Here is a 26,199-nt window from a genome sequence, read left to right on the forward strand (position 1 = left end):
AATGCCTGATAAGAACAAGTACTTCATTCTTTTTATCTTTTCTCCTATTTCTTCATTTTTAATAAGTAATAAAAAAAAAAAATGTTTTAGCGGAGTTTATTTAGATTTTGTTGGTTTGCACCTTGGCCTCCTGTCAGCACTATTGTTTCTAATGCCTTACTTGATATTATGAGCAAGTTCCTCCTCCAGAATTTCCCCTCTTGGGAGTGGTGGGTAGTTCCACTCTCCATATAGTCAAAAGGAGAGGTAAAATCAACAGGAAATTCCACAGCGCTTTTCAGACATCATCGTCGTCATCCCTGTCCCCATTGGAGCTCACAATCTAAATTTCCTCTCAGAATGTCATAGTGTGGGAGAAAGCCGGAGAACTCGGAGGAAACCCATGCAAACGCCTTTGTGGGATTTGAACCCAGGACTCCCTGTAGCTAACCAATGAGCTGCAGAAAAGAATCAAACATAGCCACCTATACATTGAATCGTATAGAGAGTACAGGGAATATTCTACTGGGGCATCTGAGCTCAACTTCTTTGTCTCTTGCTTGGCATTGATATTGGTGTTATTTTCAGATTCTTCATTAGAAAAAGTCTGCTCCGGACCACACCATCTAACATCTATGCTGAGCTAAAAGTTTGTGATTGAATAGTTACATTTTCCTACATGGTTACTAGAATAGGGTAACATGCCTGGGAAGATTTAAGCTCTGAAGACTCCACAGCTGTGAATGAATGCAGCTCTGGAGTATAACACAGACAAAAATTCAGGCTAAGTCTGCTCCACTTAACTGGAAATCCAGTTGTACATAATTAATTGCAATTACTTACTCTTTTCCTTTGTCTCTGCCTTCATTAATGATGGTGTTGGTGAGAGCTCCTAACACTATTAAATAGTCTCTGTCATGATCTGGTAAGATGACATAGCGTGTTTCCTGCAGAAATTAAGGTTTATAGTAAGAAACCTGGTAATGCTCATGATGCAAAATTAAGCTTACAATCTAATTTACTGTAGCTACCTAGGCAATCATTAAGACGTTCCTCAGGGGCGGGACATGCGGAGAAGCACAAAAGGAGACTCTGAGGCCCTGGACTAGATATAATATGTAAGGTTTCAGTTTTTCCCTGTGAGCTCCATTAAAAGTGTAATAATATTATCTTCCATTGAACAACAAGTAAACCACAATAATAACTGAAAGGCTCCAGGGAAGACTCAAGTTACACCCTCTCCAAATTAGTGATGAATGTGGACACATGGGTCCATATGATAAGCTCAGCATTCTGTAATTGGAATTTTCAGACATTAGTCCCACCCTTGAATATCCTGGCCACACACGCTATACCGCTTCTGGTCATGCACTCAAGTGGAGCCCGTAGTCACACTTAGAAGTATAACTTGAAGTATTGCCCCCACAGCTGGCGTTCTTTTTCCAGATGTGTCTGATTTGTGATTGAGCAGCTTGGTCAGCTGTTACTGCAACTTCTGCACAACCTACAGTTCCACCCCTGCTTACAACACTTTACTACTACTCCCTTAGTGGTTCCCCAGGCTTATTGTAATATCAGTAGCACCAAATGACACTGGAGGAGGTTGGGCATCAAGATTAAGCAACTACTGATCGCTACTGCTTGAGCATCGCAGAGTTCAAAGCCATATGCCCCTTTCGTCACAGTTGGACACCATTTGAGGCAAAGTTCTCCCCTTTTCTCATGGATGGTGTACCCACACACAGTAAAATGTGCGACAAAATAAGAATTACATTAGGGATCACAACAATCACAGGGATCACAGAGATCCTAGCGGGCAGGGCAAAGTTGTCCAGTATAGTTGACTTTATCACATGGTTTGGATGAGTGAACTTAACCAAGATCTGCAGGTTGGACACCATACATTTAGGTATATGAACCCATATTTCACAATTACGGTGACTCTTATTGTGTCGTTAAGATGCCTAGTGTCAAACTACAGGTAACAATGCTAACCACTGTATATATATATATATATATATATATATATATATATATATATATATATATATATATCTTACCGGTGTTCGGGGAACGGCCTTGAATCCATTTTTGCCATATGCATATAACGAGTTCATCAGTGTATTTGTAGAGAAAGAATAAAACGAAGTTCGGTTGCCAACGTCCTTCTCAAAACCTTTTGTAATGGCGCCATTCATCCTGAAAGATAAGCCAATAACTAAAAAATGAGAAACAGCATCAATCATGGTCTCCATGGTGGGTTTTTTTTTCATGAAGCTATACCATACCTGAAGACATAGTCATGGGAATCAATCTCTTTTCCCATTCCAGATCCATTTAAAATGCCACCATTGCCCACCACGGCGCATCGAATACAAGGTGACTGCCCTTGCCAGGTGTCAAACATGTAGGCATTTCCAGTAGAATTCAGCAGATTCAGAGTTTTATTAATAACTGGGGAAATGCATACAAGAACATATTAGGTAGGCGAACAGTTTCCATCAGGGTGACTACCAGGACTTTGTCTGTAATAGAGAAAGCCAGAGCGAGTGGACTTCAAGTGCGCTGCTGATTCAATAACAGATCATAAAAAAAATGAGTTGAAGGTGGTTTATTTGTCAACACGTTTCAGAGCCAAATCCGACTCCTTCCTCAGGACAACCACATGTGAAAGTGGCAGCATAACATCCATGCAGTTTAAGTACAAAAATATTTCAAATTTCAAATAAGAGAGCCAAAACAAAAAGGAGTGGGGAAAAAGGGGGAGTCACACGTATTAAAATTTACTATCAACATATAAGTCCATTGTTTTGTTTATTATTTATAATCATAGGCTATAGAAAATAAAAACATACATAGGAGAAAGATAAAAAGGATAAAAAAGAAATAATGAACCACTATAATGTCCGAGTGTTATACCAGTAATAAATAAAATTGGGTTCGAACCCGCTTTGTCCTATATAATGTCATGTCACAGGGTGCTTTCACATTGCATTCTGTGTCCCCGTCGTAGCATACATTCGAAATCCCCCGCAAAATGGGATCTGGACATATGCGCTGACGAGGGCCATAAACTGCAATGGTGACGGCAGAGCGAACATGCGCTTGGCCGTGCACTTTTTTTTGGGAGTGTACTCCTACAGGAGGCGGACATTCAGACGTAGGTTACTGTGTCTCATGGCTGAGATGTGCTACTCCAAGAGTCTTGTTATCAGTGTAAAAAAAGAGAAAGAGAGACTGTGTGGCAGAAAGGTTTGTGTCACATGGGTATATTATTTGCTTCAGGAAGTAAAGGTCCACCTCAAAATTTATGATTTTGGAGTTTTAAGTAACTTATAGGGCCTTTGGTAAAGACTACTTGTGGTACATTTCCATTTTGGAATGGAGCATCTTAGTCACAATTTCAGATCTTTGTGATCCTTTAGATGTGAACAGAGAACATACGGTCTATGGAATAAGTAACTTACTCTCCCAGGTGACTCCCATCCATCCTTGAGCTCCATTGTATTTCTTAAGTCTTTCGTATTCCAACTCTTGAGCGTGTTTCTTCCACTGCAAAACTGGTATTTTTTCCAAAAACATATCTTGGAATTCCTCGCTCATGAGCTTATCTCTGATGCGGTTTGGACATTTCTGCGGAGATATGAAGGTGAAGAACACATTGATTATATATAGAGGTTGTCCAAAAGTTTCTTAAAAATTCTATATTTTTGAAGGACCATTGTGACTCCCATATATTTACCTACTATTCCTTTGATGGTTTCTTGAAGATCTAATCTTAGCCTTGGCCTAAACAATGAGCTATATATTCTCTAAGCAGTAGTCTGTTCACTGACCTGAGACAAAAGTAGGAAGAACTTCTCATAAAGAGGCATATAGTATAATAAATCTTTTTATTTGGCTGCGACTCAACACGGCTGATTGGGAGATCCTTAAATTGTGCATGCAAAGAGTGGGATGACAATGTTGTCAGAAAACACGAAACATAACCCAAAGTGGTTGTTTGTGTTTGTCCATTTAGAAGAGTTTAAGGATTTGTTTGCTGCTTCCCATTGGTGATATCAATTAGTCATCAGGGGGCCTCTTTTACCAAAAGTTTGTTGTGGTCTTTATTAGCATAAATGGTGACCATGTAATACTAGGACAAGTCCTACAAAGCAGCTGTTACCAGTCTAGCTAATAGAAGATGCTCACCTTGTCAGGAACTCACTTTATAAACCAGGGTGGTTTTGGGTGGTCACTACTGATTGGGTAGTGTTATTTGGGCACCTTTTGGCACTGGCATGGATGGTATCATTTTTTTGGGCACTATATGGTATTCTATGGTGGTTGGGTCAATAGAATATGCTCCATCTCAACTAAAGTCAGCCTTGTCTACGACATCTATGAAAATGGGTGGTCTGAATTAAGTATATATATATATATTGGTCAATTCAGCATGACATTATGCCCAGGTACAACTTTGCCCACGTTCCCATGTTCTTCATCCAAGGCTTGGTAGACATCTAGATTTACCTTCCTATATCCATCCTATTGTCCTGACTTGTCCCCAGTAATGATGGTGATGTAAGACTTTACCAGTGACCCGGTCATCAGTAGATAATAAGTTTGTTCCAGGATGTGGGAATTTTCAACTTTTCTTCTTCAGTCAACTACATCTTTGAAAACTATTTGCTCTCTCAGTATTTCTTTGTCTGTGTCACAGTGTCTGGTGACGTGAATATATCACCACCAGGTGATTCATGTTTACAGAAGAAACACGTACCTAGAACATACGGTATCTATCAGAGCTCCTAATAAGCCAGGAGGTTCCTCTACTGCTAAAAGGCACAGAGCAATAATAAGATCCATAAACAGCAGTTTTCATGGATTCAGGGGTACTGAGCTGTTAATAAGTTAAATAATAATAAGAAAACACATTCATCAACAGCTGCTGATATTTTCAAGAGGAGAGCTGATCTAACAGCTTGCTGATGGTTTCCAAAGTAAATAAGAAAGAAATAAGATATACTACTCACATAACACATTTTACATTAGATTACTTTATTACCAACGTTAATCAATTTTGGCCACTTTAATATCTAGGTTGCCATGTAGCAGTTGCTTCGGTGAGGAATACCAGGGACATACTGTATATTTAAGAGCTAATGTATCATAGATGCAGGCTCTACAGATGCTATGGAAAAAGAAGAGGCTTATTGATGTTATCACCCCCTTTGACTATGGGGGGGTATATGAACCTGCACCCTCCTTTCCATAATGGAGTAATGGCCTTGTAGGCTCTCGTCAAGAGAAACCAAAACAATAAGTAAATAAATTCCCCCAAGGTTTAGGTCTTCACTTTGACAGGGAAACCATGTTTAGATGTCATTTCAAAGAAGGGGTATCACCATGGACCCCATAATCTCTTTCCTCCATCCACTCCATGTATCATGATTACCCCCATCCTGGAGCATCTTGATCCAAGTAAAATTCTAATGATTTCAACCCCTAGCAAATGCTTCACCAACACTGACAAGCAACAACCAACTAAAATCTGATATCATACAATGGGAAAATTAATTTGTAGCATCCACATTTCAAAATTTTAGACTTACAGAATGGATGTGCGTCTCATCAGTCGCATACTTATTTCCCAAGTAGTTAAAGGTCGTTTTTGGCGGACTCTTTTTGGTTGTTTTTGGTATAGGTTTTGTAGTTATTACTTTCTGCGGTTTGGCCTTCACATTTGGTCTTTGGGTGGTCATCACATGTTGTGATTTTTCTGACTTATTTTGTAGCTTGATGGACTCATTTAGCGTTTTAGAGATTGTTTTTGTAGTTTTCCTGTTGACTATAGATGACTCTCTAACCTTTTCAATTGCTTTTGGTAAGGAGGTTGTGGTGGCACCCTTAGGTTGTAGAGGCTTTGTAGAAGGTTGTATAGTTGTCTCTGGTCTTTCTTCTCTTTCTTCTATTTCTTTAGTACGAATGTAGTTTTCTATCCGGTCAATTTGACTGTAAAAGAGGATCAGATAAGTTCAGGCAGGTTGAATACGTTATTGAGACCAATCAACATATCTACAAAAATCTAAAATGGTTGATCAATCACTCCTCATGGATCCACGAGTTTGACCTCTAGCTTTTCAGCAATGGAAGTTAAAGTTCTTCCTGACCAGTGCATAGTATGGGGCAGTCAACTCTCTAGGTAAATTCCTGGAAAACTTAGGGTAGGCTTGTGTTTTTACACCTAAGCCAATCTGAATAGGGTGATCTTCAGCAAAAAAAAAGCACAGAGGAAGGACTGAGGAAAAGCCTGAGCTTCTAATTCTACAAGGGGTACATTTTAGATTATCAATAGATAGAGTTGAGCAAAAAGATTCCCAGGATACTGGTCCATTATCCACGTTAGTGGTCAATGGCCTCCTAATTGCCGGCAACCCCAAGTCCTCTTCTGATTAGTAGACCCCGTGCAATGCCATGCGTGCTTAATGCCACAATGATTATATGGTGCCAGTTCTACTTATCAGAGAAGCCTAGAATCCCAATAGGTATGAGGTGTTTTGCATGGCTCTGGTCTGGCAGTCATGGGCTACTGATGTAACCACTGAACTAGGGTCCTGCAAATGTTTTAGCTCAACTTTATCGATGGACAATACAGCTAATTTGGATTCACTGATTGTAGCTGTGTCCCACAAGATTACATATTCATCTTCAGATGCTGATGAGCATACACTACAGTCTATTGGGCTGGCACACCTATTCCTGACCACTCACATTGGGGTGTGGTCAAGAGTTACTATAAAAAGTGCCATTTGGGGTTCCATACACATTAGATAACTGACAGCCAAACCCACCAATTTCGGCAGAAGGATCTGGCAGTTGGACTTTCACTTCTCCACCATTGAAAACACATATACACTCAGCCAAATGGAGGGTTCATGTGTATGAGTTAGACGGGAGAGATAGCTGCCTACCAAACGAACGGGGAATAATTTGCCCAACAACTATCTCATGTGTATGGCCAGCTTCAATCCGGAGGAACTAGTGTATAAATGCATTCGAATTAACAATTTTGAATCAGAATTGTGTAATGCCTTAATTGCCCTGCGAGAGTGCCAAAGGGGAATTGAAGACTTGCTGCCAGGCCATAATTGACTTTTCTTTACAACACGTTCACCTTTATGGGTCTGTCACTCATCACTCCGACAAGTGTTTGGAATGAGTCAGACTATATTATGTTGACTCTGAGGTTATATGGCTAGATATACAATAACTGACATGTGTTTTCAGTTGTAGAAAGCAGGCCCAACCATTTCTGGAAATCCCACTTGTTCTTCCTCATCTACTCAGCAGGTTCACTTCGATAGAAATGAAAATGCTCAGGGTCCAGTGTATGGTTAAGATGAATTACACTGCATTCCTTAGATGCTAATGGGTAAAGGTTCACCGGCCCTACCCATGTTGACCTGTGTCTCTGCTTCATTATTACACCTAATATACCATCAGCTGCAATATTTTGTAAAGTTTATGTGTCACAGGTTAAATCCTTACTTTACTTCCTGCTTTATTTATATGTAGAGCTCTAATCATAATTCTGCAGGCTCCAGTGCGAAAATCTGACAACACTAGCTGCTTGTTCAGGGTCTGTCACACCAGACACTGCAATCATCTAATGCAGGGAAAACTAGCAGCCCCCCTGGATTATAGGAGCCATGAAAAATTATAAAATATTTATAGAAATCCTTTGTGTCGCCTGGCCACAGTTGGCAATTTAAAAGGTTGTGGGGTTTTTTAGCAAAAAAAAAAAAACTTGTCCACTTTCCTTTAAAGTCAGTGCACCCTTTGTACTGTTTGGAGGGCTGTGAAGGCATCATACTGTTTAGGGGTCTGTAGGGGATCATGATCTATATGGGGACGTGGTGATATTCTGTGTGGCGGGCTTTGGGGGATCATACTGTGTGTTGGTTGTAAGGGATCATATCGTTTGAGGGCTATGGGGGCATCATATTGTGCGGTGGGCTGTAGGAGATCACACCGTTTTAGGGGCTGTGGGGATATTACACTGTGTGGGGAGCTGTGGGTGCATTATCATGTGTGGGTTCACTGGATGTGGAGGCATCATACTGTGTGTGGAGGGCTGTAGGGGCTCTTCATACTATGTGGCAGGACTTCATAAAGGTACAAGGGTTGAAAAAACAGAATCAGTATGATTAATAAACTTTATACTAGTGGTAAATTATACAATCTTGATTAGCTGCCACAGGTAAATATACAGGCGACAATAAGCCCCATCGTAACAGGTATCAGCAGTCAACATACTTAATAGTGCTCAATATTGACCCCTTCACCCCAAAGCCTGCTTTCACCTTCCTGACCATTTTTTCAATTCTGATCAGTGTCACTTAAAAGTTGATCAGCAATTTCTCATTTTTCCAACAAAATTTACAAAAACATTTTTTTTTTAGGGATCACATCACATTTGAAGTGACTTTGAGGGACCTATATGACAGAAAATATCCAAAAATGACACCATTCTAAAAACTTCACCCCTCAAAGTCCTCAAAATAACATTCAAGAAGTTTATTAACCCTTCAGGTGCTCCATAGAAATTAATGCAATGTGGAAGAAAAAAAATGAGCATTTTGCTTTTTTTCACAAAAATTTTACTTTAGCCCTAATTTTTTTATTTTCACAAGGATAACAGGAGAAAGGGACCACAAAATTTGTTGCACAATTTATCCTGAGTACGCCGTTAGCCCATATGTGAGGGAGAACTACTGTTTGGGAGCACGGCAGGGCTGGGTAGGGATGGAGCGCCAATTGACTTTTGAAACTCAAAACTGCCTGAAAACCTCCCACAAGTGACCCCATTTTGGAAACTACACCCCTCAAGGAACATATCTAGAGGTGTGGTGAGCACCTTAAACCCACAGGTGTTTCAAAGAATTTTATATTGTCGAGCCATGAAAATTAAAAATATATATTTTGCCCACAAAAATGTTGCTTTAGCCCCAAATTTTTCATTTTCACAAGGGTAACAGGAGACATTAGACCATACAATTTGTCCTAAGTACACAGATACCCCATATGTGGTGGAAAACTACTGTTTGAGCACACAACAGGGATTGGAAGGGAAGAAGCGCCAATTAAATTCTGGAGCTCAATTTTGGCTGGAATAGATTGTGAATGCCTCTGACATGCCAAAACAGCAGAAACCCCCACAAGTAAGCCCATTTTGGAAACTACACATCTTTAGGAATTCATCTAGTGGTGTAGTGAGCATTTTTAACCCTCAAGCGATTCACAGAATTGTATAACATTGGACTGAGTCAATAGAAAATTACCATTTTTTCTACTAAAATTGTCACGTAGTGACTAGGGACTGTGGGCGCCTACCCAATCCCTTGAATTAGGGGTGCCTGGTCTATCCCTGTCCCCTGGATTACTCCTGAATGTGGAGGCACCGGGGTCACGTGCCTTGCTATGCTCCTATATTTACCGTTATTTGCTCTCGCCCCCACCCAGGGAAGTGTGAGGCCAAAGTATATAGGATAACACTAACCAGACAAACAAGGGAAGACGGACAGGAATAAATGAAAACTACAATCATACAAAAATACAATCACTCAACAACAGAGTGGAACACAGGGGAGCTACAGGAAGGTGAAACCAAATAGGAAAGGATGAGGATGAAGACACAAACTCCACGCAACAATCACCTGAACAACTCTCCAAATACGAACTTCACCTCCAACTCCTAACTAGACAGTAAGAACTCTCACTGGCAATTCCCAAGTGCCAGTGGTGAGCATATATAGCAGAGGGGAGTGGTCATCACTGAACAGCTGAGACAATCCAGGCAGGAGATCAACTAAACTGTTTAACCCTTGCACTCCCAACAAGGAAAAAACCTGCACTATTTAATAATATGGTGAAACAGTTCTAATCAGTGCAGGAGTTCGTGAAACCAGACCAGAATCTTTTGGCCGCTCTCTGTTGCGGTATCCCGGTGACAAAAATGTTACTTTGGCCTCAAGTTTTCAATTTTCAAAAGGGATAATAGGAAATAATAGACCCCAAAATATGTTACTCAATTTATCCTGAGTACGGCAATACCCCACATGTGGTCGAAAACTAGTTTTAAGGCACAGTGCAAAGCTCTGAAGGGAAGGAGCGCCATATTGTAGTGCACATTTTGCTGGAATGATTTGGAATGATACAAACTACACCTTTCAATGTATTCATCTAGGGATGCAGTGATCACATTGACACCACGGGTGTGTCACAGAACCTTACACCATTGGGAGGTGAAGAAAAAATAATTACATTTTTACCACAAAAATTTCATTTTAGCCCCAGATTTTACATTGTCATATGGGAAAATGGGTAAAAGTGGCACCAAAATTTGTCTCACAATTTGTGCTGAATTTGGCAATACTTCATATGTGGCTGTTCTGTACTGCTTAGCCACACGACGAGGCTTGGGAGGGAAGGAGTGCTATTTGAGTCTTGGAGAACAAATTATCATAGAATAGTGTGAGGGCTTCATATACAGAGCCCCTAAGTGCCAAAAGAGGAGAATCCTCTCTCAAGTGACCTCATTTTGGAAACTACACCCTTCTGGAAATTTATCTTTAGAAGTAGTGACGATTTTGAGTCTGTGGGTGTTTGCCGGAAAAAAGCAGCAGTAAATGTTGCTGAGTGAAAACTGCAAATCTGTCAGTGTAGTGTCCGTACATTGTAGTGCCCAGTACATTGTAGTGCCCTTACATTATGCCCAACTTGTTCTTCTGGATACATGCACCTGTAAATTAGGGGGTCTCATCACTACAGAAATGCCAAAAGTGGATGCTAACTGTGGATTAGGCACACTGGGGCTCAGAAGGGAGGGGGCATTTGGATTTAGGAGAGCAGAATTTGCTGGATTTCTTTTGGGGGCGAGGAGCCATAGCGCTTTTCCAGAACCTTTGTACTACCAGTAACGTGGAAGCCCACTACATTTCCATTGACAGATGACCGACCTGAGTGGTTTTTTGCTTTTTTTGTGGAGTGAGTTAAAGCTTTTGTTATGAACATTTTACATGACATTTGTGATCACATTTATCCTGCGCTCTACGCTGCGCACTTAAATTGGGGATGTTCGAATGACGTGATTCACATGAAACCGCGAGGGATCCATTCACTATAATGAGGCAGCACAGTTTCTCTGGACTCCGTCTGACCTCTGTTCAGCAGTGTCCTTCTTTGGTGCACAAAACTGTGATCGATCCTGCTATTATGCACACTTAAAAAGACAGATACCATCGGATCATAGGACAGACGGCGCCCACAGTGTCCCCATCTGCCTCATTATAGGGAATCTTCCGCCGGGGCTTTTGTCTGAATCACGTATTTCAGAGATTTACATGGAAACCCCAGTGTACGTGCTCAGCGGAGAGCGCAGGATAAATGTGAGCCGAGTAATACTGCGATCTTTGGGAGGCCGAATGAACAAATAAACAGCGGGTGAAGAATTAATTTTATTTAGTTTTTATGCCGTTCCTGGTGCAGTATAAGTGATTAGACGACTTTATTCTTTGGGTCGTTGCGATTATAGCAAGATTTATATATTTTTTATGTTTGGCTGTTGTCACACACTAAAAGATGCTTTTTTTTTTTGCAAAACAAAGTTTTGCATTGCCATATTTTGAGAGCTATAATTTTTCTATATTTCTATCGACAGAGTCATATGAGGGCTTGTTTTTTGCAGGGCAAGTTGACTTTTTTATTGGTACCATTTTCGGTCACATTTTTGGGAGGCAGAATGAGTTGTTTTATGTCTTTCACCATCTGGTAAAAATGATAAGACAACTTTATTCTTCGGGTCAGTACGTTTACAGCGGTACCACATTAATATCATTTTTTATGTTTTGGCGCTTTTACACAATAAAAACTATTTTATATAAAAAAGAATTGTTTTTGCATCACTTTATTCTGAGAACATTAACTTTTTTATTTTTGTGTTGATAGAGCTGTATGACGGCTTATTTTTTGCGGGACAAGATGACGTTTTCAGCTATGCCCTTTTAATTTACATTTGTCTTTATGAACCTGTTTTATTCCACTTTTGTTCAGCGGTATGATGAAAAAGCATAGTTTTCTGCCCCATTTTTTTTTTTTTTTTTTAACGGTGTTCACTGAAGGGGTTAACTAGTGACGCGCCCCCTGGGCCATGTTCAAGGGATTACCCGGAGCCGGATCTGGATAGGGGTAGTAGTCCTTGTGGCGGTGACCCGGTCCGTGCCCAGGGTGTCAAACTAAGCGGCAGTCCATGGCAGTAGATGTTAGAATATGTGTCGACTACGCCACCCGTTGAGTGCGGCTTTGAAGCCGCCGCTGCAGAACAGTCCGCTGAGGCCAGGTGTATAAGGATGTGCAGCGTGGTGGTATAACCCCCAACGGGAGGGGTATGGCCTCAGGGCAGCAGGTGAAGATGAGGGGGGTTGTGACGGTGCAGTAAGAAGAGTCAGAGTCAGGAGATGCAGTTTCAGGGGTTTTACTCACAAGTGTTCTCTCAGTCACTCTGGCCTTGAGTGACCACCCGAGCCGTGCTGTGTCCACTAGGTCCTGGACTCGGCTAACCCCCAGGCAGTTCTGGAGCGTGGTCCTGAGCTCCCTTCTCCCTCTCTGTCTCTGGCCATTCCCACCAGGGATCCACCTTTGGCCGGCTCCCTCGGGTCTCTTAGTGGTCAAACCTCCTCTGGGTTCCCTGACCCTATGCTTGGTGTGCCTTTCTGGTGGATTTGGTGAGGGTCGTGGCAAATCTTGACCACGACCTCCGGTTCCTGGCTGAGGATAAGTGGCCTCCACCAGTTCGGGTTCCGGTACCCGTGTCCGCCAACCCTTCACCCTTTTTGGTCTGATTCTGGGTTCTTAGGGTTCCCTCTGGTCTTCCACTCTGGGCCTTTCTTTCTCCTCTCTCCTCTGCAGGCTTGGCTCTGGAGCTGGGCCCAGCCGGAGCCACAGCTCCCTGTCAGCCCTCCTGGCTGAGCTCCCCTGCTCAAAAGACCCTGTCCTAAGATGGTGCCCACCATATATACTCCCTCTATGTGTGAGCCCAGGTGACTAGCACCCAATGAGCTCCTAGCTTTACCCAGAGTACTCCCCCTATCTGCCCCTACACTACTGGGATGTTCCACCCCCCTCCCACTCCAGCCAGGGACAGACGCTGTCGTACCTGCACATATACTTGGTGGGAGTACCGTAGTTCTGTCCCCCGGAAATGGGATGTATGTAGTGCATGCAGCCTACTGAGCTCAGTCCCACACTCCATCCTTACCCGGGAGTGGAATACCACACCTCTGGGTCGAGGTGCAATACCCCTGTAGCAGCCGAGTCCTCAGGGTGCTACATTCCCCCCTGGTAAATCACAGCACGTCCTCGGGCTGTAAAAGAATAAAATATCCAAAAACATACAATTTTTTTTTTTTTCCAAAACATACAAGAACATATCAAACATTAAACATTATCAATCTCTAGCAATAAAACTTCTTCATATAAATATTCTTGAGCTTCTGGCCACTGGGCACTTGTGACCAGGTAAAAGTGCAACAGTCAGTTCAAGAACAACAGTTTCCTATAAAACCAGTAGGGGGCGCCTTAGAAAGCGCAACTATATACAAGGGGAGGTGGCCGCTCTCAGTCCTCGGCCAGTGGGGAAAAGGGATGGCTGCTCACAGTCCTCAGCCTGTTAAGGGATAAGGGATGGCTGCTCACAGTCCTCAGCCTGGTAAGGGATAGGGACACACGGGTAACAGTTCACTGGTCCCAACGGGGACTATATTTTAACTAGCAGCAGTACTTATAACAGTTCTCATACCCCGACGGGTAACTATATACAGTTCTTTTATACCGTACTCTAATAACGGCGTCCTCCTGATGCTTCCTCCCTGTATTCTTCAGACCCGTCCGGGTCCTCTTGCTCCTCCTGACACCTCAGCTCTTCCTCTGTCAACCGGTGTACATGAAGGGCATAGGGTCCTTTGGCACATTGGTGCCGGGTAAAGGTGACCTCGTCACCCAGGTATAGGTCACGACCTCTGTGTCCCTCCGGCAGGTGGGACTCGACATCTCTGCGGGTCACGAAGACGTCGCCTGGCGTGTGGTGATCCCGGATGAAGCCCCAACCGTGCTGCAGTTGGAATTTGATTACAGTCCCGGTGGCACGGGGACCGTGAGCTGCACGGGGGTTCCGTCGGGTCCGGCTCTTCTGCTCTGCACTCTTCACTTGCAGCCGCTCCTCGCGGACCCGCCTCTCTCGCCGTTCCCGGTCGAAAACCTCTAACTGCTGCCGGCAGCACTCTGCACGCTCAGCTGCAGCCGCCCGGGTCTCTTGAGTGAACCCGATGAGGTCTCCTCCAGTGGGGTCCCACGCAAACTGCGCTTCCTCCAGCGAGAGTGGGGTGATCTTGGCGGGCGCCGGAGCCGGGATCAGGGGCTCATCCAGGGGCCTTTCCTTCCGGAGTCGGGGATGGTAGTACTCCGGTGGCCACTCAAAAGGCTGCCCATCCGGGCAAATATGCTGGGTTACCAAGTCTTCACCCAGGTGCGGCACTGTGGAGGTTGAGGGCGCGGTGGTGGCAGCGGCACCCGGGATCACTAGGCCTTGCGACCAGGCTTGGGGTACCCTGAAGGTAAAGTGCACCGTGAAGACGGCGGCGCCCGGGGGTACTTGACTTTGCGACCAGGCCGGTGGCTCAGTAGAGGGCGCTGTTGGTACTGCGGCGCCCGGGGGCACTCGGCCCTGCGACCAGGCCGGTGGCGTCTCCTGCTTGGCCGCTCTCGGGGTTGAGGCGCGTGACGTCACAGGGGGCGTGGTCGCGGCTCCTGCTTGGGGCCTAGTCTGGAGCGGTAGCGGTGCGGCAACGGGCACGATCGGTGGGATTTCGGGCTCTGCGACGGGGAGCGGGGGTAGGCTTACGGTGGCTGGGCTTGGGGTAGTAACGTCCCCTTTACTTGCCTCCGTCTCTTCAGCTCCCTCTGCGGCGTCGTCTCCGGCCTCCGTCCCTTCTGCATCCTCTTCAGGGGCAGGCGTGCTCCTCGTTGCGGGTGGTGTGCTCCGCTGGCGGGTTCCAGCCTGCTGGGCCATCTCCCTGCTCCATTCCGTCAGCGTTTCTCGCTGCACCTGGGCCATCCTCCGTGCGAGGCCCTCCAGCGCTGTCTGTGCACGCTCCCGGTCTCGGGGGAGCTGTGCCAGGATCTCCACCAGGTCTTGTGGAGTGGTTGCTTGCAACAGGCTCCTGACCACAGGGTCGGTGCTGCCTGACTCTCCCTCCATCTCCGGGTACGGCTCCTCCAGACTCCTCCAGGCTGCACCCATCTTCTCTCTTTTGTTCTGTATCCGCCCCCATTGAGGGCGGTCCTGGGGCAACTTGGTGATTGTCAGTTCCAGGGGCCGACCCCCCACGCTGATGGACATCTCAATCATTGCAGTCTCTGCTGGTGGGGGCGGTCTTCGTTTTTGGCGCCATTCTTGGTCCTGGCCCACGATGGGAGGTGGCCTCTTGCCACCCTCTGGCACGCCCATAATGGCGTCCGCTCTGCCAGGGCGGGAAATCTTCCCAGATGGCGGGAATCGTCTCCCAGTGGCGGGAAACTCTGTGGATGGCGGGAAAAAGCTGCAGATGGCGGGCAACCGGCGGGAAACGACCCGTGATGGCGTCCGATGGCGGGGACCCTCCGGAATTGGCGGGAGACTTCTTTTTACGGTACAGATAAACTTTTCTTCAGGCACGCAGTACCCGGTGGTTGCGGGCACGTTATCCTGCCGACTACGCCAAAGCTGACGCGCCCCCTGGGCCATGTTCAAGGGATTACCCGGAGCCGGATCTGGATAGGGGTAGTAGTCCTTGTGTCGGTGACCCGGTCCGTGCCCAGGGTGTCAAACTAAGCGGCAGTCCATGGCAGTAGATGTTAGAATATGTGTCGACTACGCCACCCGTTGAGTGCGGCTTTGAAGCCGCCGCTGCAGAACAGTCCGCTGAGGCCAGGTGTATAAGGATGTGCAGCGTGGTGGTATAACCCCCAACGGGAGGGGTATGGCCTCAGGGCAGCAGGTGAAGATGAGGGGGGTTGTGACGGTGCAGTAAGAAGAGTCAGAGTCAGGAGATGCAGTTTCAGGGGTTTTACTCACAAGTGTTCTCTCAGTCACTCTGGCCTTGAGTGACCACCCGAGCCGTGCTGCGTCCACCAGGTCCTGGACTCGGCTAACCCCCAGGCAGTTCTGGAGCGTGGTCCTGAGCTCCCTTCTCCCTCTCTGTCTCTGGCCATTCCCACCAGGAATCCACCTTTGGCCGGCTCCCTCGGGTCTCTTAGTGGTCAAACCTCCTCTGGGTTCCCTGACCCTATGCTTGGTGTGCCTTTCTGGTGGATTTGGTGAGGGTCGTGGCAAATCTTGACCACGACCTCCGGTTCCTGGCTGAGGATAAGTGGCCTCCACCAGTTCGGGTTCCGGTACCCGTGTCCGCCAACCCTTCACCCTTTTTGGTCTGATTCTGGGTTCTTAGGGTTCCCTCTGGTCTTCCACTCTGGGCCTTTCTTTCTCCTCTCTCCTCTGCAGGCTTGGCTCTGGAGCTGGGCCCAGCCGGAGCCACAGCTCCCTGTCAGCCCTCCTGGCTGAGCTCCCCTGCTCAAAAGACCCTGTCCTAAGATGGTGCCCACCATATATACTCCCTCTATGTGTGAGCCCAGGTGACTAGCACCCAATGAGCTCCTAGCTTTACCCAGAGTACTCCCCCTATCTGCCCCTACACTACTGGGATGTTCCACCCCCCTCCCACTCCAGCCAGGGACAGACGCTGTCGTACCTGCACATATACTTGGTGGGAGTACCGTAGTTCTGTCCCCCGGAAATGGGATGTATGTAGTGCATGCAGCCTACTGAGCTCAGTCCCACACTCCATCCTTACCCGGGAGTGGAATACCACACCTCTGGGTCGAGGTGCAATACCCCTGTAGCAGCCGAGTCCTCAGGGTGCTACACTAGTGTAACAGTTTTATAAGTCAGGTCGTTCTGGAAGTGGCGATACTAAATATGTGTACTTTATTTGTTTATTTTTGTTTTACATAAATAAATGTATTTATTGGATTGATATTTTTTCCTTTTTTTTGTTCTTTATTTTGGGAAATTTTTAAAAAATATTTTTCCAATTTTTTAAAACTTTTTTTTTTTTTTTTTTTTTACTTTGTTACTAGTGTTGAGCTCACTATTGACAGAGGCATCAGAGTGGTTAAACACCCATGATGGGCTCTAGCTCTGATCATGGGTGTTGCTGCAGCATGTCAGCTCTGATATAGAGCTAACACCCGCATCTGATCGCGGTGGCACTCAGCGTGAGCCCGCACAATCATCATGTATATATATGTATGGCGGTTTGCGGGAATGCATGTCATGAAGTGGTTAAGCAATAAAATTAATATTAATGGAGGCTGTTGAATAGGGATATTTCACCTCAATGTTGGCAGACAATCTGGAACAAGGCGGCTAAAACCTCCATATGTACATTGTACAAGGAGAACCAGTACAAAATATTAATGTTCTGGTATCATACTCTGAAACTTTTGCATAAACTTAATCCCGAGCTTCCGGATGTCTGTTGGCGCTGTGGTTCCCCGGGAGGTTCCCAGTTTCATATCTTTTGGAGCTGTAAATTGATTATAGGATTTTGGGACTCAGTCAAGTCACTTCTTCAGAATGTATTATTCAGTGATATTCCCTTGGACCCACTTGTGTACCTCCTGAATGTTACCCCCAAGGGAATGGGTAAAAACTCCTCTTATATCAAATAGTCTTTATTGTTATAGTATGTAAAATATTAAAGCTTTGGATGGCTTGGAAGGATTTCCGTGAATGCCGAAAGACTTAAGGGTGGGGGGGTGGTGAGCTTGTTTTCGGGTTCGTTTTATCCCGACCTTTCTGATTAGATTAAGTATGTTGGTAATAGGCTTTAAGACAAAAGAAGGTCTTCTTAGTTATATGTATGTTTTTACTTCATCTTTTCAAGTCATTTGACATGCTAATGTGGTTTATTATTTGTTATATTTTATACTTTAATAAAAATTACAGTTTAAAAAAAATATATTAATGTAAAATAATAATGATAATAACAATAGTAATATTGATCAGAAATAATTTCAGCCTTTTGGTTCGGCCCTCCACAACAGTCACAGTCTCTAACATTGGCCCCTTTGGTAGATTTATTGCCCACCTCTGGTCTCAAGTGATACGCAGAGTTATGAGGAGTGTGTGTTAACATTAATATCCTGTAGATGCCCAAGCCCCTAAACCTGTGAAAATAGCAAGTTCTCTTGTGTCTCTTCATGTAGAGAGCAAACACATGCAGACTAGCAGCCTAGCAAAAGGAAAAGAACTGTGCAGATCAGCAGAGTATCTGCATCATAGCTAGCTAGAAGTGAGAAATAGGAGTTATTAGTATTCATTAAATGTGGTGCCTTGCTCCAGTGCTATAGATTGAGCCACAGATGAGTAAAGCGCTGTCAGTGTAGCTTTCTCCTTGGCAAAGAAAACAGCCCACATGCAAGAAAGTAGAGGTACTGAAAAGGATTTCCACCAAAGGGGAGTGCTGGATTTTATTTCTGAGTGTAAGGAGAGGCCACACAAGAAGAGTCTGAGGGCCAATGTCTGAGGGAGAATTGACACATAAAAGACATCTGGAGACTGGTACTTCTGTGTGATATGTGGTAACAAGAGTGGGTGAATTACAGGGCATTTCTGCCAGGAGATGTGGCCAAAACTAGCACTGTAAGTGTATGTTGTATTCCTATGAAACACACAGAGAGTGCTGCTGAAGTACTTGCCAGCACACTGTCATAAAAAAAGTCTCGCACATGTCAGCTCATTCAAACTCATTGCCTCCCACTGAGTAAAAGCTTCCTAAACTGTTACTAAAATTCATCTGCATTCCTTTTGCCATCTCTAGCCACCATTAGTCACTGTCAGTGTAGTTTGCCCCAAAGCAAAGTGAACAGCCCACCTGCATGAAAGTAGAGCTACTGAAAAGGATTTCCACCAAAGGGGAGTGTTGAATTTTATTTATGATTGTAAGGAGAGGCCACACGAGAAGAGTCTGAGTGCCAATGTCTGAGGGAGGATTGCCACATGAGAGACATCTGGAGACTGATACTTCTGTGTTATACATGGTAACAAGAGTGGGTGGATGCCAGACACAAACTACTACAGGGCATTTCTGCCAGGAGATATGGCCACAACCAGCACTGTAAGTGAATGTTGAATTAGTATTAGAGACACTGAGAGTGCTGTTGAAGTACTTGCCAGCGTACTGTCATAAATAAAGTCTCACACGTGTCAGCTCATTCAAATTCAATTTCATTCCCTCCCAGTGAGTAAAAGCTTCCTAAACTGTTACTGAAATCCATCTGCATTCCTTTCACCATCTCTAGCCACCATTCTATTCTACCTAATTAGGGCCAGTGAATCCACACTATTTAAAGGGTCACACCATACAACTTGTATACACCCATTACATCCTATGGCTTTTTACATTTTTTACTTTTAACTTAATGTTCTGTCATATCTCTTACATCATTGCCTGTGCATATGTGGCACCCCAGGGGTCTGGTTGCCACAGTAATAGAAATATTATGTCTGAGAGCAAGTGGGAGGTTTCTCTGGTCAGGAGCCCTAAGCATGCAACACTGCCCACCCAGACCTGGGAGGGGAGGAATCTGCCCTTATAAACTGGGTCTGGGGCGGGATTAGGGGAGACAGAGTCTGAGAGTCAGAGCCTGGAGAGGGAAAGCAAGAACTAGGAGCTCTGTAGGAGCAGGAGTGAGTGCCAGAGGCTGGAAGCTAGAAAGCTCGCCTTGGCTGAAGACACTAAACCCGGACACTGAGTCCGAGGCTGTGGGGACATCCAGGTCCAGCAGCAGAATCCAACCGGCAGGGGATTCCATGTCCTCTGGCCATAGAAGCCCGGAGGCACGGTCACAAGCAAGGGACCAGCACCGCCATCGTGAAGCGGAGGCTAACGGAAGGCCCCAAGTCACCGGCCATACGGGTGAGCACCACACGGTATACTCAGGGACGTGGGCTACTTCTACCCGCATAGAGCAAGGTAGCCAGGAAAGAGTGCAGATAGTCGGGGAGGCCTACAACTCCACCTGGCCAGGGGAGATCCTACTTGCTTACAGACTGACCAGACCCCTACTGCTAACCAGTACTCCCGGGAGGGTCTGCGTTATTCCATCAGTAAAGACCCTGAACTGCACCACACGTCTCTGTGTTTCATCACCGCACCAGCACCATCAGTACTGGGATGCTCACACCATTACTCTCATCATCCACACAAGCTGCCCTGAGGCAATACTTCTCCCGTGGGGAGTTATCCCATACTTGGCTGCGCATACAACATCAGCCTCAGCGGCCTGCAGCGCAGCGGCGGTCCCCACTGACCACAATCCACGGGTGGCGTAGTCGGACATTTGTTGTTACACTAAGACTGCCACTGGTTTGACCACCCTGAGCCACGGACCGGGTCGCCGCCACACTGAGACTTCCACCCCCAGCATCCCACCAGAGGCCCGGTTCCGGGTTCCCCACGCGGCCCAGGGGGCGAGTCAACTTTGGCGTAGTCGGCAGGATCTCGTGCCCGCAACCACCGGGTACTGCGTGCCTGAAAAAGACTTTTGTACTTACCTGTGGCAAAGTTTCCCGCCGTCCGGAGCCATCGGACGCCATCTTGGGTCGTTTCCGCCGTCTTCTGCCGTCTTCCCGCCATCCGCAGCTGCTTCCCGCCTTCGGACGCCATCTTCGGGACGCCGCACGGGAAGAAGAGGGGCGTGGATGCCGAAAGCGCGCGAGATCCGAAGCTCCGCCCCACGCACTGACGCTGCGCAAGGTCCTGGAAGGGAGGAAGAGCGAAGCTGACGTCATCGGAGCGCGACGCCAGGTCCTCTACCCCGGTGATTGACTGCGGAGCCGCGGCCTACGGAAGAAGAGCATCGCAAGGTAGGCCACGGTCCACTAGGGGGGTAGAAGGATGCCGGATACCGAGGGGAGCTTCACCGCCACACCGGCCGCCAGCGCAACCGCTGCAGCGGTCATGCCATTCACCATGCCCTATATCCCGGGGGCGACCTGGTTACCCCAGTACTCAGGGGAGTCACATACCCTGAGTGACTTTAGGGAAAAACTGGATAGCCTCTTCCAGGTATACCCCCTCACGGAAGAGCAAAAAGTAAGCATCCTGGTGGCCCAGTTAATCGGGGCAGCCCAAAGGGAGGTAAAGTCCTGGTCACCTGGGAAGAAGAGGACTGTCAGAGAAATACTAGCCCGGCTGAAAGACACATTTGATACCCGAACCTCAGCCAAAATAAAGCTCAGATTTTACGGGTGCAAACAACGGGCACATGAAAGTATAAGAGACTATGCTCTAAACCTACAAGAGGCCCTGAGAGCGATTAAGCAGGCAGACCCTGACAGCGTGGGAAATGAAGACAAGCTGTTGACTGAACAATTTATTGAGGGTCTACTGTGCAATGCCCACCGAACCCAGTTGCGGGCAATGGACTTACAGGACCCTCACCTGGACTTTGCACAGTTCAAGGACAGAGCCATCCGGGTGCTCCGAGAACCGGCACCAGGTGGCGCTGTGACCCACAGGCGCCCTGCTATCACTTATCACCAGGACGCGGCGCCCTTGTCTGCAGGGCCTGTGGGAGCTGATGCGCAGGCTTTGAACAATGACCCGGCCACAGACCTGCACCATCAGGTCCAAGAGCTGACTAAGAGCGTTGCCGCGCTAACCAGAACTGTGCAGTCTTTACAGGTCTCTTCTCCAGGAAAGATCCAGCTGGCATCCGGACCGGAGGACGTCCCGTGGTGCCGACTGAGGAGGACCCCACCGGCCAGAGGAAGACCCAGCGACCGATACAACGAGGACGGACGACCCATCTGCCGCCGCTGCAATCAACCCGGACATATGGCAAGGTACTGTCATTTAAACGGGCACAACCTGGGGTAGAGGGCCAACCCCCAGGCATAAGATCATCAGGCCCATCGAACTGGCGTGACAAATACGTAGGGGGACGTCCGGTCTTGCCTGTGGTACTGGATGGCATTCCTATGAGTGCCCTACTAGACACTGGGTCACAGGTGACTACCATCCCATACGTGCTCTTCAAGCGGTACTGGAATGACTCGGACATAACCCGCTACCCGGATGGCGACCTGAGCATTATAGCCAGCAATGGTCAGCCCGTGCCCCAGATAGGATTTAAAGAGGTGACCATCAAGGTCGGTAAAGTTGAACTGCCGGCACAAGGACTGATCATTGTGGACATTGACCGTCGCGAGAGTCACCCAAAAATAACCCTAGGTACTAACGTAATTGAAAACTGTCTTGCAGAGGTGATTCTTATTTTGCAACAGGTTGCCAAGAACGCCAGTTCCAGCCAGCAGCGTGTCCTCCAAAAAGAGATCCGGGCACTGATGAAACGGCAACAGGTGGAACTATCTGGTGGTGACATTGGTAGCGTGAGAATGTGTGACCCGTTCCCTATTGCCATGCCCCCGAAAAGTGAGATGATGATTTGATGCCGGGCAGCTATTGGTCTAAGAGGTAGAGACTACGAAGCAATGGTAGAACCCGTCTACTCAGACAGTAGGCCCACCATTTTGACAGCACGGGGGGTGGTCGATGTACGCCATGGGAGGGTGCCCGTCCGCATCATAAATATCGGGGAGAGAGAAGTATACCTGCCCCGGTATGCCACGCTAGCCAAATTGTTCACCATCAACCAGAACTCTGTACAGGCCGTGGAACCCTTGCCTCCATCTCAACCAGAGGAAGGTAACGTCTCTACGAAACCAATGGAGGACTGGTGTCAGCAACTGCACTTGGGTACTGACTCCACTCCCTCACACCAAAAACAGGGAGTCTATCGGGTGGTTCAAGAGTACGAGAGAGTGTTTAGTAAACACCCGCTGGACTTCGGGCGAGTAAAGGGGGTAGAACATCACATCCCCACGGGAGACCATCCTCCCATAAAGGAGAGATACTGACCCGTACCCCCTACACACTATCAACACGCCAAGGGGATGCTAAAAGACATGAAGGAGGCTGGGGTAATTAGGGACAGCTGTAGCCCCTGGGCAGCTCCACTAGTCTTAGTGAAAAAGAAAGACAACACCATGAGAATGTGTGTAGACTACAGGAAGATCAACCGTATCACACACAAAGATGCGTACCCGTTACCAAGGATAGAAGAGTCCTTAGCTGCATTAAAATCTGCTAACTTCTTCTCTACTTTGGACCTCACTAGCGGGTACTGGCAGGTTCCTGTAGCAGAGGCGGACCGGGAGAAGACCGCATTCACCACCCTGATGGGTCTCAGCGAATTTAACTGTATGCCGTTCGGGCTCTGCAACGCACCAGGAACCTTCCAACGGTTGATGGAATGCTGTCTGGGACACCGGAACTTCGAGACGATCCTATTATACCTGGACGACATACTCGTCTATTCCAAGACCTATGAGGACCATCTGGAACACCTGGCAGAAGTGTTTGAAGCCCTGGCAAACTATGGCCTAAAGGTAAAACCCTCAAAGTGTCATCTACTGAAGCCAAAGGTACAGTACCTGGGACACGTGGTGAGTGCTGACGGAGTAGCCCCCGACCCTTACAAGATCACCGTGATTAAGGACTGGCCAAGACCATCCAGCATAAAGGAAGTGCGGCAGTTCCTCGGGTTGGTAGGCTACTACCGAAGATTCATTCCCGGTTTTACAAAGAAGGCAGCTCCTATGCAGGACCTCCTGATAGGCCAGTCCAGGAAGGCCAAAAACCAGAAGCCACCCTTCAAATGGGAAAAGCTGGAAGAGGAGTCCTTCCGCCAGCTGAAGATGGCCCTCACGGGGGATGAAATCCTGGCGTACCCTGATTACAGCCAGCCCTTTATCCTCCACACGGACGCAAGCAACATCGGGCTAGGAGCCGTACTGTCCCAGATCCAGCAGGGGAGAGAACGGGTAATTGCTTACGCCAGCCGAAAACTGCGACCCACGGAAAGAAACCCTGAGAATTACAGCTCGTTCAAGCTAGAGTTCCTGACAGTGGTGTGGGCAGTAACCGAACGTTTCAAGCATTACCTTGCCTCTTCCAGGTTCACCGTGTACACAGACAACAACCCGTTGACACACCTGGACACTGCAAGACTGGGTGCCCTGGAGCAGAGATGGATGGCCCGCCTGTCCAATTATGAGTTCACGATCAAATACCGAGCAGGGCGCTCCAATACCAAAGCGGATGCCCTGTCCAGGATGCCAAACCTACCGGACGAAGGGGAGGATCCAGAAGAATTGGAAGAGATCGAACTCCCTGCGTTTCACCGTCATGGGATTACCCAGTATTCCCACCGTGTGAGGGGCCAGCGATCCGCTACGGTCAACCCCTTACCCCACTACAACTGGGCGGAGACGCAAGACAGTGACCCCGCAGTCCGTCTGGTGAAGGAGATGCTGACCCAGGCTGACGCCCGCCTGGACCCAGACGCTCCGGAAGAGACCAAGCAACTGTGGACGGAGAAGAGCAGACTGTTTCTCTACAAGGAGAAGTTGTGCCACAGAATGGTCAATTCCCGGACACATGAACTGATCTGGCAGGCTGTGGTACCGAGACGGGACGCAGCTATGGTGCTGGAGGCCTACCACAATGGGGCAGGGCACTTCGGATGGAAGAAGCTGGGGTTCCTGCTGCGTGAATGGTTCTACTGGATAGGCATGAGAGGAGCCATTGAGAGGTGGTGTAGAGACTGTGGCCCGTGCAATCTAAGAAGAAGGGACCTTGCCAGCCAGAGGACTCCCCTGCAGCCCATCATCACCAGGCAGCCGCTGGAACTGGTCGCTCTGGACCATGTTAAACTGGCTCCAAGCAGAAGCGGGTATGTCTACGCCCTAACCATCGTGGATCACTACTCCCGGTTCCTGGTGGTGGTCCCTGTCAAAGACCTGACGGCTCAGACAGCAGCCAGAGCCTTCCAGCTGCACTTCTGCCGCCCACACGGGTACCCGGACCAAGTGCTGACGGACCAAGGACCAGACTTCGAAGCGGAGGTCTTCCAGGAGTTCTGCAACCTGTATGGCTGCAAGAAGATAAGAACAACACCCTATCACCCCCAAACCAATGGACTCTGCGAGAAGATGAACCAGGTGGTGATAGATCTGCTAAAAATATTGCCCCTGGAAGAACGCAGTCTGTGGCCTGAGAAACTGCCCGATCTGGTGGACCTGTATAACCACATCCCGGTAGGTTCCACCAACTGTACCCCGGCTTACCTAATGCGAGCAAGACCTGGTAAGCTGCCTGTTGACCTGGATATGGGAGTCCTGATACCCGAGGACACCTCGCCAGAGGCAGACTGGGATACAGAACGGCAGCAGCAGTCCCGGAAAGTACAGGAGAGCGTCGAGCGAAGTCTCTGTCAATCAAGAGAAAGGCAGGAGAGGACTTATAACCAACATGCTCCCACTGTTCCCCTGGTACCTGGAGAGCAGGTCTTGAAAAGAAAAAGGCGGCTCCATAAGTTGGACGACCAGTGGGAAAAGGACCCGTACACCGTACTGCCCTCAAGCCACAATAATCCAAAGGTGTACGTCATCAGCAAGGATGGAGGAGAGACCACAGCCACTGTCTCCAGAGACCACCTGAAAAAGTGCCCCGAGAAGTTGCAAAGCACGGATGAAGATCAGGAAGACCCTCAACCCGCAGAGGAAAAGGAGGAAATGGTCAGTACCGTACTCCGAGACTTTCCCCGGTCCTGGACACAAGTAAACAACGCTATCGTAGTGCCCGTCCTCACCTTTCTCCAGCCAGCCCCTCAAGTGCCTACAGAAGACCAGGTAGAGCTGGAAGAGCAGCCGGCCCAGGAGGCAGAAGAGTCCACACCAGCAGCGCAGGAGGATCAACCCTCTGCTAGTAGTGAGCCTGCCGTGCCTCTAGTGAGCCAAAGAGTGCGCAGACAGCTGCCCAGCTTACCCATAACACCTCCTACACCCTGTAGTGCAGGACCAGTTAGTGAGCTCCGTAGGTCCACTAGAGTCACTAGAGGTCAGATGCCCGCTCACTGGAAAATATAAAGTAATGCACTGTAAATTTACCTGTTTCTTGAAAATGTTTATGGTTTTTGTTGTTGCCTGTTATTAATTATGTTTCTCAGTTACCC

At 47.3% G+C, this 26,199-nt stretch overlaps 1 protein-coding gene across 3 annotated transcripts in view; it reads right to left on the reverse strand.

Annotated features, from left to right (window-relative positions):
* Window positions 1–26,199, reverse strand: part of LOC141272188 (alpha-N-acetylgalactosaminide alpha-2,6-sialyltransferase 2-like) — a 56,351-nt gene that overhangs the window by 16,146 nt on the left and 14,006 nt on the right. For 2 of the 3 annotated variants that reach the window (XM_073682583.1, XM_073682584.1), the window contains exons 2-6: window positions 5,577–5,976; window positions 3,447–3,612; window positions 2,268–2,433; window positions 2,040–2,178; window positions 823–926 (exon numbers count right to left, since the gene is read on the reverse strand). In XM_073682583.1, coding sequence (XP_073538684.1) covers window positions 823–926; window positions 2,040–2,178; window positions 2,268–2,433; window positions 3,447–3,612; window positions 5,577–5,976 — 975 coding nt within the window. The remainder of the gene's footprint in view (window positions 1–822; window positions 927–2,039; window positions 2,179–2,267; window positions 2,434–3,446; window positions 3,613–5,576; window positions 5,977–26,199) is intronic. The other variant, XM_073682585.1, reaches the window with a different exon arrangement.

The sequence above is a fragment of the Phyllobates terribilis genome, unplaced genomic scaffold, assembly GCF_046119375.1.
Source record: "Phyllobates terribilis strain yellow unplaced genomic scaffold, ASM4611937v1 Scaffold_5__5_contigs__length_657084704, whole genome shotgun sequence".
Lineage (NCBI taxonomy): Eukaryota > Metazoa > Chordata > Amphibia > Anura > Dendrobatidae > Phyllobates > Phyllobates terribilis.